We start from the raw sequence: 16,878 nt of genomic DNA, 5'->3' as shown, positions 1-16,878 counted from the left end.
AAAATATTAAATGGTCTCTACTCAACAATATTGAGACAATCTAAAAAATTTCGGGTGCTTATGGCGCTAACGATATTTTTCAAACAAATTAATGTTGTCTGATGCAGGGCTTCATGTTTATCTTGATTTATATAAATTATCGGTATTATAAAAACCTAGTTTTAGTTATTGCCAAGTTATAATAATGGGCTTTACACCCTTATTTAAAAACAATATTTTATTATAAGAAAGGTTTATAAAACAGGTTTTAAACAAAACCATAGCTTTCAACTAACACAAACCACTTTTCTATGGTATCTTGTTATCCTGAAATTGTTTCTTTTATGCTTAAAGAAAATAATAAAATAAAATACTCAGTAGACAGAAGAGAGGAACACAACATCTTTTAGATGAACTGACCGATTTATATTTCAAAAGGAATATTAAATTTAACAGTATTTGGTTTTAAGCAACTTAGTAATGGAGAGTAAAGACAGTCGTTACCTTACCTAGGTAAACGAGAGAGGAGATATTTAAAACTTGTATTTATTTTGTTTAGCAGCAGAGTCACTTGTTTATTTGTAATCGCAGTTCAAGGGAAAAAATGATATTAAAAGAGAGCTTACAACGATTGTTAACAATTGGACAACGGATGTTCATAAAATTATAATAACACTGAGTTATCATCATTTTGACAGTCGTTATAGTGATTTTGTAATTGCAACAAAGCATTGTTGTCACTTCACTTTCGGCAATGCATAGTTGTGATTTTGAAAACGCAATGTTCTGCTTGACACAGGGATGGAAAAAGAGATTTTGTTTCAGTATCAAAAAATATTTCAGAGAGTACAATCGGGCCTGTTGTGCGCTCTTTATCATAAAAAAATTATAACTGAATGAATTATTCCAATCAGTGTTAGTCAGGAATGTTATTTCCGGAATAACATCACATTCAAGATACTTGGATCTCTCTTCGACGAATGCCAGGCAGTGGCAAAGAAAGTGCTCCAGAGTTTCACTGTCCTCTCCACATGCTTTACATACATCTGAATCCGCACGCCCAATTCTGCATAAATGTGCTCGTAATCCTGTGTGTCCACTCAGATCACGTACTATTATACTAACTTCAGACTTGCTCATTTTGAGGAGATTTTTTGTCTTGCTCTCATCAGGGACACCCCATAGGATTTTCGTGGTTCTATGGAATTCTCTCACCCTTATTTTAGTTCAGCTTTTGTTGCGTCGAATGGTTTTGGGTCCGCCAGTTTAACTGCCTTGAGCTCCCTTTCTTTTAAAGCTATTACATTCGCTCTTTCGTTACAGACTACTCCCGAGTGGGCTGGTACCCATATTATGTATTCAGTTAAAGCTTTCTTACATTCCAAAGTACTAAAATTTTATTTTTTTTTGCTAAAAGTTTGTAATTTCTGAAATATGTTTATACATTTTAAAGTTGAAATGGGCGTTATATATTGATATGGTGTCCGTCCCTCAATGTTAACACCTTTGATATAATTTGATGAAGTTTTCTCAGGAAATGCATGATATCTCAAGCTACGATACAAATATTACCACGAAAATGTAAAATGTTATATTTAAAGCACTCATAGCGCGTTTTCTCAAAACTCAGGGCATTATATCTCAGATTCCAGATGTGATGGAGAATATGAAGTAATATTCATATACCACTAAAGTGGTGTAGGGCAGAAAAATTATTTTACCAGAAAGATTTACTACCGGTTAAACGATAATCGGATATTGAGATTGTAGCCCTGAAAGTATCAAATAAGACTCGGGAGTATTACGGTACTTTTGTACATCAAATAGTGTCAAAAAAGTACCATCGTACCAATTTGCCATCCCTGGCTTGACAGCTTACCTTTTCACTTTGGTTGATTTGATAACGTCGTGTAATTTTAAAAGTTTTGTTGTTGATTTGTCAACTATACGTACTTACAATGCATGTTATTGAAAAATTATAAACACTTTGATGTCAATTTAGGGTATAATTTTAAAACCTCTTTTATAAACGCTGTTTGTGTATAAAAAAATATAATTACCAAAATGTCTTTTAAAATGACTTTTTTAATTAATATATAAGAATTTGTTAAAAACGTTGAGAAAAATTTTCATTCATTAGGTTACATACATTTTTATTAAGAAAATCCCTACAACCTCCTACCTTATTTACTTTAAGAAAGAGTTGTTTAAATGAGGCAAACATCGTCATAAGTACGAATAACAAGAATGCTATTTCAAACACTATGACAAGTAAATTTTCTTTGTCTCCAAAACGGTGGTATATTTCTGCTTCTGGATCTGAATACTGGTATTTGATCTAATGTTCCGCTTGACCAAGATATTCCATCAGGGATCAGGTACGTCCGATGATTGTATATAACCTTCCAATGTATACATTGATGACGTGTCTTATAACCGAAGCAACGTTTCCAAAGCCTTGCAACGTTTACAAAGCCTTGTTTGAAGTAGTACACCTGGCACCACTTTTATCCAAGCATGATATGGCACTTTTTGTCTAAAGCAGTCCACCAGATTATTGAAGCATAGAATTGGTATAATTACACTTTTATTTGGTAAACCAACCGTTTACCAAATCATAACACAAGCTTCCAGGCAGAAGTACGAGCAATAACGAAATACGTAAATTGGATTAGAATAAATAAGGCGCTCACAACGCTTAATATATTTACCGACATCCAGAAGGCAATTAGGGTGATATCAGGAGATAAAACTAAATGTAAGGACGTATTGGATTGTAAGAAAGCATTAACTAAATACTCTCCCAGAGGTAAGGTTCACATTTTATGGGTACCAGGCCACTCGGGAGTAGTCGCTAACAAAAGGGCGAACTTAAAACCATTCGACGCAACAACTCTGGAGCGCTTTCTTTACCTCTGCCAGGCATTCGTCGAAGTTAGATCCAAGTATCTTGGAAGTGATGTTATTCCGGAAATAACATTTCTGACTAACACTGATTATAAGATTCTTAGGAATTACGTTTAGAAAACTGAGTTTTTAAACACTAAAAAATAATTTATTTCCCTTTTTTCATGATAAGGAGCTCACAGCAGGCCCGATTGTGGCCTAGGTGTATTTCCTTGAATTTGATGTAGTATACATCCTCCTATCACCCTAACTTAACCTTTTTACCAAAAACTGTGTGGGATTTTAGTGTATAAAATATTAAAAAAAACTTTAGGTATGTGTTAATTTAATTTAAATTAAATAAATAAGGGGTTTAGTTTGTATTTACTAAACGGTGTTGTACGGTTGTATCGTAGTATGTCGTAATTTTTTAATATTGATGTTTTTGTTTAAAAAAAAAATTATTTTAAATTTTTTATGACTTACAACGATACGACATTGATTTTGAATTCTCTAAATATTTTTAGTTTAAAATGCGTTAATAAAAATATTAAAATTTAAATTTATATTTCATAATTAATATTAATATTTAAAAGTTTATATTTATGGCAGATACGACATCAACAGTATTACCGACGATGTTAAAGTTGTGACTTCTTTCAACAACATCCTAAAAAGAATATTGCGATTTCTGAACGGCACCGAAGAAACGTATGAATAGACCAGCTAAATATCAACCGGTGGGCTATGCAGATACAGTGATGAAACGGACGGAACCAGATATGTGTCCTGCTGTATTAGATATTCAACTGGTTAATTATGCACAATTTAAATGTTTAAATGTAACTGCCTAAAAACATTTTTCAAAAACATATATATGTATATAAATCGAACTAAGGGCGTGTTTCTTGCTACTCAGTTAAACCAGGCTTAAGGTGGTACTAGACGACACGTATTTTACATATATACTGTCAAAATTTCCATCTGTAAAAGTTGTACAGATACTCTGATACATATAAAACATTGCAAGTGTAAAATACATGTGGAAATACATAAGTAATTTTTTCGATTAGAGTGAGCTCCATTTTCCTGAAACAAACAGCTGTTTTGTTTTGAAATAATTTGTTTTTTTAATAAATTAAAGAAATGAATAAACTAATTTATAATTTTAATTATTTGTGATAGCAAAAATTATGAATTGTATATAAAATGACTATTTTGACATTCATTCGGAATTATATATGGTGACATATGTATGTATGTTATACTTCTGTAAAAAGATACATTTTAGAAAAAAATAAAATAAATAAACCTTTAAAACAATAATAATTAAAATAAAACAGATCAAAAAATTACTAATTACTTAAAATATTAAGGTTTTCATATTCCGAATTTATTTATTTATTTTTTTGTTGATTTTGTTTTCCCACATTTAACTTAGATTTAATCCGTCAATAACACACAGTTAAACTAAGATAGCACAAAACATACAGTGAATCAATTAAGTAATTTGCCTATGTAAAATTTTATAAATTTTAAGAAAAAACTTCATCTGAACAATTATTTACAGCGAAATAAAACTATTTATTTGTTGTATTTTTTAAAGAATATCTTATATTTTATTTTTGTACCATAAAATGTAAAATCGTGATATTATTTAACGAAATTTTTGATAAAATGAGAACGTATTGTTAATTTTTTAGGTCAATAAAGTATTTTGCTTTTTTTAGGGTTTTTTTGTTATTTTTTCAATATTGCTGCATTATTTTATAAAATTTAATTTTTTTATTACTCCTATATATTAAGAATAAATATTAAAATAATTTTAGATATTTTAGTAGTGGAACGACATTTCTTGGACATCTATCGTTGAAATCTATCGTTTCTTTGATTAAATTTCGAAAATAATAAGTAATTTTAAATTGGATACATGATATATTAGATAATCAATGGATTTGGACCTAGAAAAAATGTTTGGTCAATTATAAATCTATATATTATAACAAAAATAATCTAGGTTTTTGGTCACTTTGTATTGATAAACAAAAGCTAAATTACGGAAACCCCAGTATACTGGGGAGTACTGTGTAAATTTTATTTAGAATTGTAGAATATTGATTCTTATTCAACTGAGTATAGGGACATCACCATATACAACTATAGAAGTATTACGTGATAAAATCCTGATTTTCAACCTCATATTTTAAATACTTTATTTTATGAATAAGATACAGTAGGCGTATTAGGATCTGGATAGTTATTCTTGATTTGGGTTCTAAATATTTATAAGTGTATGTATTAGCTGAAAATTTTTGCTTTTGTTAACCTTAGGGTATGATTACCACCTCTATTTTAAAATATCTAAATTAGGTATTTTTCCTGTACTACACGACAGTTTACTTTACATTGGGTCCAAGCATCCTAAGGTCTGTTAAGAAGTCTAAATTAAAACATAGTGTTCCTCCTAGTTCGTATATGGATTTTGGAGAAGATAAATCAGGAGTCCAATGGTTTTCCATGTATACAAGTCGCTTCCCTTTGGTAGTTAAAGATTTTGAAGCACCACTCAGTGGGTTTTTTCTAATAATTCATGGATCATTTCATCAATTACTCTATTTAATATTTTTTAATGTTAGTGATTAAGCATCTCATAATTATTTTTCATTGATTTACACTTGTTCTAGAAATCAAAACTAATTTTTTTATATCGAAATTGCCTCATTATTATCATTTAAACATTTTTAAGCCAAATAACATCACATTTTTACACAATGAGGATATGATTTTTGCAAATTACAATTGAAAAATACTTAACACTCGTCCTTTTAACAATAAAACAATAAATTCCAAAAAGGAATTAAAACATAATTTAAAAAAAAAACCAACGAAATTAACCGAAATTCTCAATATGCAAAATACTTTATTGGCATGCAAATTCTGATGAAGTATAGTAAAATGCAACAACAAATGCACCAACATTTTTATTTTAATATTTTTTTCCTTGGTTTTCCTATTTTACACAATATCTTATTTATTAACAAAAATTTAAATTCTCTTAAAAAAAGGTAGGCAAAAAACTTAGTTGATTCACTGTATATTAAACCAGGTTTAACTAAAGAATGAAGATTATTTTTATCAGAAAACGCGCCCCAAATTATATACTATTTTTTTAATTTTATATAGTGATTAAAAAGCCCCAATGGATTTTTAAAATTTGAAATGTCTCCATCTCTTGATTTGAAAAATAATTTAGCCTCGATTAAATCTTTTTGCCTTATCCACCTGGCGTACAGTGTAAAGACTTAAATTTGTATTTAATAAATCCAGTTGTTTAAAAACTTCGGCTAATGTTTATAGCTGCGCCATCTATTAACGAGTAGTATGTGTAACATAACAACTGTCACCAACAGCTGTCAGCGATAAAATTTGACAATTTCGTTTCTTCTTCTTGCAATTTTTTACAGTATTTTTTGTGAATTTTTGCATCTGTAGTGTAAATTCTATTTGTTGATGATTAATATTTATATAAATTACAATTTGTTTATGAAATAGTGATAAAAACAATAATACACTAGTTAAATCTGTTGAACATAATTGGCCTCATTTATTCTTGTGCAGTAAACTACACAAACACTTATAAAAAACAACAATAAATATAAAGGCAAGTTTAGTAAAGTTTACAGTGTTTTACTCTAAAATCGATTTAGAGATAGTAGTGATGGACAGTCAGGTGAGTTTGGAGTAGAGTTTGCTGTTCTTTGGTAGTTTAGTTTAATAATATACTGCAGATAAATTTAGTGTCTTAAATTTATTGGAATGCTATTTAAGATAGACTAAAAAATATGTGTTTACTTGTAATTGATGAAATTGTTGAAGGGTAATATCTATGGTGGGATGATTTCTTTCAGTCATTTATTGCATGACCTTAATTTTTTTATACCTTATAAATATGCAACACCTACGTCATTTGAAACAGAAACAGTTTTAGGGCTTGTTTCTTTAAATAATAGGAGTCAGTTTTGTAGGTGAATGGTTAGAAAAGCCATTTAATAAAATTTTATTTTTTATAGAATTGCCTAAGACAATAGAAATTGTATTACCAACTGAAACCTAGATTGATCCATGACTGAATAATATCAGTATTAACTTAATTAAAAAATTTCTATAATTATCCGAAGTCTTTATTAAATATTAAAAAACAAGTGTTTCATAGATATAGCAAATTAATATACATATGTAGATATACATATACATACATACATCATTCTAAAGGACAGGGTCTAGTGAAACCAACTTTTTATAGAACAAGATCTGAAGAATATAATTTTGTACGGTTCTTAGAAAAAGTAACCGAGTTTAGGAAATTTTCGATTTTTTCGATCAACTATTTTAGTTTAATTTGTTAAGTAGATAAATTTGACCCAATAAATGATTATTTTGGCTGGAAACGATAAGAATTATTTATATAAAATAAAAACCTATTTTTAAATTGAATATATTGGTTATTTTTATTAAAATTGTTTTAATAATTTTCATACACAGAAAAAAATAATACATAACTGGAATGAATTTTGTAATAAATTGTATGAATCGAACATGACTTTTTTTCCAAAACCATTTTCATTTAAAAAATTAAAAGTTCATAGAATGTATTAATTTGTACATGACGAAATTTTTTTGGAATTTTTACTTTTTTCTACAATATTCATGAACAAATTGCTAACAAAGTCTATTATCTACTAATCTGTTACCAAATTTAGTAGATAGTATTCTTTTATTAGCGTATTTTGTAAAATAAATAAATATAAATTGAAATGCTGAAAAATTAAATCTTAAACAAAAAACATACCTAAATATCTTTTCCTTATAAAATCCCGCCAATTACGCGCAGATTTCATTGATTTTATTCTAAAAATCATAAACAAAGACAAAATTTTCTTAAGAAAATTTCAAACATTTTTTTTAACAAATAGAAAACAAAAATATATTTGAAATATTTTAAGTCAAGGCTTCTAGATTATGTTTGAAAAAATAAAAATTAAAAAATTCATACAATTTAGGAACTTATTCTTAAATATTATTAACTTTAATCAATGAAAGCAATTCATAAAATTTTTTGCTGAAACTTTTTTCTGTGTACGTATTGTCGATATTATAATAGCGATTTATAGAACATGTTGTAACCGATAATGGTTAATAGGCTAGGTATATTTTGGAAATAAATTCATTTAAAGAACAATAACCTATTTTTACGATCGCGAAAAAATATCATGTTTTAAGAATTCTTTATATAAATTAATTGTTATTTGTAAAAAACAGACGTATATAGTTCTTTAAAAGAATATATTCTCAAAGGAATTTTTAATAAAGTTATTTTATGATCCGCTTTTCTGAATTCGCCTGGTTGTCGTCAGTTGATATGATTTTTTTTCTATGGTTACTGAATATGAAATAGAATCTGGACTAGAAAAAAGTAGTATTTAGAGTGGAAATTTTTTAAGAGACAGTTAATTATTACTTAATAATAATAAAATAAATGAGATAATACTTATTAAAAAAATTAAATATTTTTAAATACATGTTTTTTAACCAATTACCAACTTTTTCATTGTTATATATATGTTTTTTACAAATAGTACTCTCGTTATTATTAAAATATTTTACAATAACAAAAAAAAAAAAAACAAAACTATTTTATTTTACTAAACAAAAAAAGTTGTGAAGTATTTAGATAAAACAGCCATTGATATGAAAAGCAAAAGCTCCAAAATATTAACAATAATTGAATATTTGATGTACGATTATCATTGTTGGAAATTATCGCAGTTCTATGTGAAAATGACGTCAGTTGGAAGAGAACAACACGTAAAGTTTAAAACGAAAAACAAAAATCACTGAAAGTAATAATTGCTACAATAAATTATTAAAACACCGACAAAAATCAAAATTAATAGACAGTTCATTTAATGAATTACTCACTAAATATAATCGATTTTATTTGCAATTAAAATAATGTTTGTGTGATTTACAGGCACCAGCCGATGGACATTTATTAGATATTGTTGATAATAGGTGGCGCGAGGAAGAATTGCCATTCGATCAGATACTTGTACCGGCTGATAAATTACCTGATCCCGAGGCAGATGGTGGCGATTCTCATTTAACCTTAAGTGAACAGGTAAATGAAAATTGTCTAATATTTATATTTAAAATTTTATATGAAATTAAAATTATAGGAACAAAAATGGACTGATTTAGCATTGGGTTCATTAGCACCTGAATCATCACTAAATGATCAACTAAATTTAACAACTTTTTAAAAATTATATAAAAAGTAAAAATAGTTTTGCTTTCAAATTAAAAGAATAGTCTAAATCACCCCCCCCCCCCCAAAAAAAAATATAAATACAATAAACTAAATCAAACACTGACAATATGAGTGCAAATCAAAATCTTCATTCGATGACAAAACTCACGGAGTTTGCTCGTGATTTTGAAGAAGAGCCAGAAACTTTATTTGGTCGTTTTGTTAATAAAATACAAAATGCTTACAATCAATCATACAATACGGTAAATGATTTATCCAGTGTTAATCCTCCTCAATCGCCCACATCTTCCGCCTCTCCTAATACAACAAAATCAGTCTTTTATGCAGACGTAAATGCCCAACCAGATAATTCAACGATAACCCGCGATAGTTCATCATCTAGTATTAATTCAAATGTTGTGTATCAAACTAAAAGCAATAACATTGTTGGCGAAAGTTCATCTAATACAGCAGATGACAGTAGTTCGGTGGGAAAGGCCGATACATTACCCATGGAAGGACATGAAGGTCGCACTATGGTCAATGTTTTAAAACGCATGAGAACTATGATGGCTTCCAAAAATAATGTAAGAAAATTACATAACAATCCACTGTCAATTACTTATTTTTCCTATTTAGGATTTGCGTAACTATAAAGACACTGATTTGCATAGATTCTGGATGCCAGATTCTAAAGCCAAAGAATGTTATGATTGCACACAAAAGTTTTCAACATTTCGACGCAAACATCATTGTCGCCTATGCGGCCAAATATTTTGCTCCAAATGTTGCAACCAGGTGGTACCAGGAAAGATTATAATGTGCTCTGGTATGTTTGGTTTAACGTTCCTATATATGATTTAAATTGTATTACTTTATTTATTTTTAGGAGAATTAAAGGTTTGCAATTATTGTTCGAAAATTGTACTCAGTTATCTACGTTCCCCAAACATAACCAAGGATTTAAATTCTGATTTACAAGCTTTACAACAAGATCTAACAAGTAAATTGGAAACAAATAACGATGCTGAACCGGCAAACTTAATAGCAGAACCAACACGTTCACAATTGGAACGTAAAGTATCCGTGGGCTATCAAGAAGAACGTTTTGCAGTTCATCAACCATCCATTAGTTTGACAATGGATGATCGTAAAAACATTCTGCAACAATCAAACTCGCTGATTACACTGCACGAAGAAATGCGCAAAGTCTTACCACCACAAAACTGTGGAGTTGAACTGATTGAGTTTCTTAATACTAATCACAAGTCTTCAAACAAAGTACAAGCTGTGGCAATTTTGAATGCTATGTTAGATGCCGGCTTCATACAACCGATTGTAACTGATTCAGAGGAGACAGAATTCGATGAAAATTTACACTATCGTTTTGTCAGCGTGCTGCCAAGGTAAACTCTTTTACATATAAATATATTTATGAAAGCTAAAGATTTCAATATTATTTTATACAGACAAGCTTTAGAAGCCATAAATTTCATGGAAATAAATCCAACTGAAGAAACTCTTAGTCCCCAGTTTGAGCAATTTGGCATTGAGCCACATCCTCCAAAATCTCTTGACTCTTCCTTTAATCTTAAATCAACGCGTGATGTAGAATTAGACAATTCTATGCACACTACAACCTCAAAACTGCTAGAATCATACTGTGATCATGAGGAACAATTGCTAGCACAAATGCTAAGGACCTTCCAGTTAGATTTAAATTGGGCTAAAATTTTAAATCCTTTGTGTTGCCGTGCGGCAAATCATTTTAAGCCTGAATACTGCACTAATGAGTTGATGGATATAAGAAACTACGTAAACTTTAAAAAAGTACCAGGAGGCAAGCGTTTAGAGTGCACCATTGTAGGTGGTGTGGTATTTTCGAAGAACGTAGCCCACAAGGACATGGCAACGAGAGTGGAACAGCCGGAAATATTGCTGCTGCAATGCCCCATTGTTTACGAGCGCATCGAGGGAAAATTTGTAAGTATATCGACTGTTTTACTGCAAGAGAAGGAGTATTTGAGAAACGTTTGTGCGCGTATAATGAGCTTCAAACCCAACGTTGTGTTGGTGCATAAAAACGTTGCCGGTGTAGCCCAGGATATATTAAGATCGAATGGCATTACCTTAGTATTGGATGTAAAACTTTCGGTTATGGATCGTTTGGCACGCACTTTGCAATGTGATGTTCTCACCAGCATTGAAGGTAACATTTCTCAACCAAAGCTGGGAAAATGTGATGCATTCTATATACGCAACTATAACGATGGTATGGGCGCTACTAAGACATTGATGTTTTTTGAGAAATTACAAAGTCCCAGGGGATTTACTTGCCTTTTGAGAGGTGGCTCCAATAAAGAGTTGGCCAAAGTGAAAAAAGTTGCTTCATTTTTGGTATATGCTCGTTATAATTGGCGTTTAGAAATGTCATTTCTGCTGGATGAGTTTGCTGAACCTCTTACACCCAAACCTCCCATATTTGATTCCAAAGAAACAAGCCCGGCTGATGAAAATGCCAATATAAACGAATCCAATCTCGATATATCTCAACTGAACAATGATGAAGACGAAGAAGTACCACAATTACGTTCGGCTTTTACCACATCTTCCAATAAAACACGCCCAGTTGTAGCTGAACGAAAATCTGAAGAGAAAATTCTCACCACTGCCACTGATGTATCGGCAGATTTTACGGATCCACTACGTTCTGCTGAATCGAAAATTTCACCCGACAACTCACACAATCTTCAATTGGCTGTCGAACATCGCTACGACAATCGTTTTCGTAGTGCTCTTAGTTCAACTATATTATCGGTTAGTCCATTCCTTACGTTTCCCTTGCCCTACTTGGAAACCGAACAGGGTCGCAAGTGTCCATTGCGCATTTTATTTCCCGCTGAATTGTACTATTCGAAATTGTGGTCGAATGCAAATTCTTCAAATTCAGCAAATTACAATTATGAACGTTTAGAAAGCGCCGAAATAATTCCAACTGATGTTGAACAATTAGAACTGAATCCATCGCATGAGTTCCTTAAACTGAAAATAACCACACCCATTGATAATCGTGAAATACAAACTCTGCTGGCAGAGTTTAGAGCGTATGGTGGAAGGTATCCCAAAAGGCCAAGATGTAAGTATTTCGAAGTAAACTATGGACCCATTTTGCTTTATTAAATAAGATACTTTTGTTACTTCCATTCCGATCGTGACAATACTATAAATATCTGTATAACTTTGAACATTTGAAGTGGTTTTATTCATAAATTTTAAAGAAGAACTTTCTATCGGAATATTTTGCCATTTTTATATTAGTCTACTAGGGAAATATAATTGGAAAAATAATACCTTACAAACTTCTATTTTTTCTTATACTTATAGTATTCAAATTCCTTAAAGGACGCAAGGAAGTTAAAAGTCAAATGTCACAAAAAGTTCAAGAGGAAAACGTTTATAAGGATGCACTAGATATCGAAAATCACCAACGATTGCCAGTATTATTTTGTAGTTTCTTTTTCAATCCCAAAGGTGCATCATCTTTTTGTGCTCCACCTACGCTATTGGATATGAAATTCTATGGCCAACAAGACATCATGTTGGGCCAGTTCTTACAACGTTATTGTTGTCGTTTGTCGTCGATATGCACACGATGCAACCTACCGATGCTGGGTCACACCAGACGTTATGTACACTCAATGGGCTGTGTTAAAGTGTTCTTAAGCGAAGACAATACCAAGTCTGATCTAAATAGTATATATTTTACAGCCTGGTGTAGTATATGTAATGAGGTTACACCCAGCGTTCCTTTATCGGAAACTACAAAATGTCTGTCGTTGGCTAAATACTTAGAATTGCGTTTCCACGGTCATGCTTATAAGAAACGATCCGTAGCAGATGAAAATGGTTTGGGGGCTAAAACCCAATGCCAGCATTCCTTGCATCGTGACTATGTTCATCAGTTTAGTTATCGTGGTGTGGCGGCTAAATTTCAATATACTCCTTTGGAGACTTGGGAAATTGCTTTACCGTTACTCACCTTGAATTTACATCCGTCCAAGGCTTTTAGTCGTTTTGAAGTTTTGGAAGAAGTTAAAAATTTCTCCATGAAAGGTCATGAAGTTTATACACGTATTCACGAACGCATAGCCGATTTGGCTACAGAAGATGAGAACTCACCTTTAGTATCCAGTTTAAAAACGATTTTGAGTAAAGATCAATTCATTTTCAAACAGCACGTGGAAATAATACAAACTTTATTAACGGAAAATAAAGCCAGTCCTTATGACATAAATGATGCGTTATTAATGTCAAAGAGGGTCTTGGCCGAAAGCATAGAGCAATGGGGACCACGATTGCATGAAATGGCAGTAGCTCAAAAGTTGGCAGCTAAACAAGGACATGATTCAGCACACCATCAGGCTGTAGATGCTGGTATGATTTGTACCGAAGATCTGCGTTCAGAACATTCCGATATTTCTCCAACCACAACACATACTCCTGATACTCCACGTCTCCTAGGAAATGAAGATTCACTAGATACTACTTCCAATACGAATGAAACACCAACTAGTGCTACAGACAAAAGTTCAATAGATTCGCATTTTGTTATGCCATCAGTAGCGACGACAACAGTGCCTCCTTCGTCCGATAAGAAAACGATCAAAAAAATGCTTACCCAATTATTACCCTCAACAGGTCCGGTTAATCTTTTACAATCACCTTTTAGTAATTTAGAACATTATACTCTACCATTGGGCGCATTTCCTATGGTGGTACATGATCATGATTTCAGTTCCATAATTGCTTATTGTTTGACTTCTCAAGAATACAAACGGATATTGAGTGTTTTAGCCACTCAACAGAATGCGGCTGATACCACTTCAATTTCTAGCAACTCCGGAGTTAATGTCAATCCGAGTCCTCACGTGAAAAGGAAATCACAAGAAAGGTAAGATTTTGTGACATTTTTTCTTTATATTTCGAACCAAGATAAAAAAAGTACTGTAGAAAACGCAAAAAATATCTCCGAAAAAGCTGGTAAATTTCAAACTAACCCACTATAATTTTATAAGAATTTCAAATTCCATTTCTGGCCAAACGCAGAAATCAAATTCACAAATATAAATTAAATAGGGTTCGACTAAAATTAAAAATGCTTAAAATTATTTTATTTTATTTTTAACAGTAGCTACGATGCCGATGATGGCAAGGAAAATAACACACCGCCACCATCCGCCGCCACATCGAATAACAATCAGGAAGAAGAACGTTCAAAAACAAAGACGAGCAATTCTCATATAGAAATATCTTTCCAAGATAACAATACACAATTTACATGTAAAATGTATTTTGCCAGAGAATTCGACCAAATGAGAGCACGTACAATAAAAGCTCCCAAGTTGGATAAATCATTGTACCGAGAAATCGAACAAAGTAAAAAGCGTGAAGAACTTAAGGTATCCCAAAGTAAAAATGGTCCCGAAATAGAATTAGTGCGTAAACCCAGCGATGCTGGACAAATCAATACAATAGCCAGTGATTATAAATGGGAAAACTATAGTAGCAACAGTAACAACAACGCAAGCAATAAAGATGACAATTCTCGTGGACAAGTCGATGCAACTGAAGAATGTCGTTATTATTTTGCACGTTCTCTATGCAGCAGTGTACAGTGGGAAGCCAAAGGTGGAAAATCGGGATCTCGTTTTTGTAAAACTTCCGGTAAATTTAAAACAAATTAAATGCTTAAAATTTTTTATTTATGAAATTTTTCTTTTTAGATGATCGTTTTGTTTTGAAAGAAATGACCAAAAGTGATATAAATAGTTTTGAAAATTTCGCTCCCAATTATTTTGATTACATAAGCAAGTGCCAGCAACAAAATCAACCTACCTTGTTGGCAAAAATCTTTGGAGTTTTTAAAGTAACCATAAAAAAGAAAGAGTATGTCCTGGTCCTAATTATTACAATCATCCTCTTATTTTAATTATTTATATTCCAGTTCATTTGTTGAAAAATCTTTACTGGTTATGGAAAATCTTTTTTATGAATGTGATATTAAAAATAAATTCGATTTAAAAGGTTCGGAACGTAATCGTTTGGTGGATCCCATGAATCAACAGCAAGGAGATATCGTTTTACTAGATGAAAATTTTGTACAAAGTATTTATATACATTTAAATATTTATTTTATTTTATTTATTTTGGTATTTTTATTTCTTAAGTGTCTTGGCTGAAACCCCTATATATTCTAACACACAGCAAAGTGGTTTTAAAAGATGCCATCAATCGTGATGCTTGCTTTTTGGAAAAGAATCAGGTGATGGATTATTCTTTACTGGTGGGACTAGATGAAAACAACGGTGTTTTAGTATTGGGCATTATAGGTACATATGATTATTTAAATCCTATCTGGTTAAAACTCCTACTATATTTCTTTATTTTTTGGCCATTCTATTCTACAGATTACATTCGTACATTTACCTTCGATAAGAAAGTTGAATCGTTTGTTAAACAAACTGGTATATTAGGTGGCATGGGTAAATTGCCCACAATTATACCACCAGAGCGTTATAGACTACGTTTTGCCGATGCTATGGATCGTTATTTCTATACAGTACCCGATCGTTGGGAAGGTCTTTCGAAAATTTGACATTTAAATCTTTACTAAAGCTAAATTCTATTACTAATATCAATTTGGTAAAACAATTAACTTACATTTAGAAGTTGTACTGGAATTTGTAAAAAACGACTTTTGATTTAATATTTATTAACTACATACCTATAATTATTTATACTTTTTATGTTCTGAAGGTAAACAATTATTTACAGATATTGTCAGTGTTTTAAAATTGCAACAAATAAAACAAAACTAGCACTTTGTTATATACTATTTCATTATGATTTTGCAAGTTATTTATTGTTACAAATACATTTTTCAAAATAGCTTAAAATTTCAAGTGTTGCAACAGTGGCGGTTAAACTCTACCTTTAAACTATTTTAAATGTCGGTCTACACAGGGAACCTTTTGATTTTGTACGTGGTGAAAAATTAAATATTATATCTCTGTGTAGATAGGTACTAACTGACATTTCTTTTATATTATATTTCGTTAAAGTTTCATTCACTGTTGTTAATTTAGCTATTTTCTCCTCAAATCTAGCGATTTTTTATCTCATTTTGCAGGTAAAAATATAATTAAGCAATTATTAATATAATACAATGATCACATGAAGAATTGAATTACTTTTTACCATTTTTCCACAGGATGACAGTCATTCGTTTGTAATTCATAAGGTAAATCAAACTGAATTACGCACAGCTTGTGTAATTCGCAGCAGAAATTTTCAATTAGGGGTTGAATGAGGGCCTAAATTACGATTAATTGCATCACGTGAACGAGGTATTAATTGGGCTTCTGAATTACTATAGCCTCGACACATACGTAATTCATTATGACAATTCATTACAATGTTGTTTCTTTTCATTATTATTATTTATTTATTTTTTTGAATACGTACAGCTTGTGTAATTCGCAGCAAAAAATTCAATCAGAAAAGTTTTGCCAAAAAGAAATGTATACGTCGTCGTTTTAAAATATGTTTGTTACTTATTATAACTTCACATTAAGATCCACATTCACCGATCAACAAGAATCACTGTTTAAGGCGATTAAGCCATGCTTAACTGCCCATGTTTTTTG

General features: G+C 31.1%; 2 protein-coding genes across 3 annotated transcripts; both read left to right on the top strand.

Moving 5' to 3' along the window:
- Positions 1-6,328: 6,328 nt before the first annotated feature.
- Positions 6,329-9,200, top strand: LOC111677342 (anaphase-promoting complex subunit 13). Its single transcript, XM_023438443.2, has 3 exons — positions 6,329-6,595; positions 8,897-9,043; positions 9,102-9,200. The coding sequence occupies exons 1-3, from the start codon at positions 6,584-6,586 to the stop codon at positions 9,183-9,185; spliced, it is 243 nt and encodes an 80-aa protein (XP_023294211.1). The 5' UTR covers positions 6,329-6,583; the 3' UTR covers positions 9,186-9,200.
- A 1-nt stretch (position 9,201) lies between these two features.
- LOC111677341 (putative 1-phosphatidylinositol 3-phosphate 5-kinase) lies at positions 9,202-16,076 on the top strand. Of its 2 annotated transcripts, none has more exons than XM_023438442.2 (10): positions 9,202-9,759; positions 9,812-10,001; positions 10,062-10,578; positions 10,642-12,308; positions 12,557-14,123; positions 14,364-14,896; positions 14,956-15,118; positions 15,177-15,337; positions 15,400-15,561; positions 15,640-16,076. In XM_023438442.2, exons 1-10 carry the CDS (start codon positions 9,301-9,303, stop codon positions 15,825-15,827), a joined length of 5,607 nt encoding a protein of 1,868 aa, XP_023294210.2. In that variant the 5' UTR covers positions 9,202-9,300; the 3' UTR covers positions 15,828-16,076. The 2 variants fall into 2 exon arrangements, with proteins under 2 accessions (XP_023294210.2, XP_023294209.2); XM_023438441.2 differs by having other exon boundaries at positions 9,203-9,759; positions 14,361-14,896.
- The last annotated feature ends 802 nt before the right edge of the window (positions 16,077-16,878 follow it).

Source organism: Lucilia cuprina, chromosome 4, assembly GCF_022045245.1.
Source record: "Lucilia cuprina isolate Lc7/37 chromosome 4, ASM2204524v1, whole genome shotgun sequence".
Classification (NCBI taxonomy): Eukaryota; Metazoa; Arthropoda; class Insecta; order Diptera; family Calliphoridae; genus Lucilia; species Lucilia cuprina.
The sequence above is the reverse complement of the archived record's forward strand: the minus strand, read 5'-3'. Positions and strand labels throughout refer to the sequence as shown.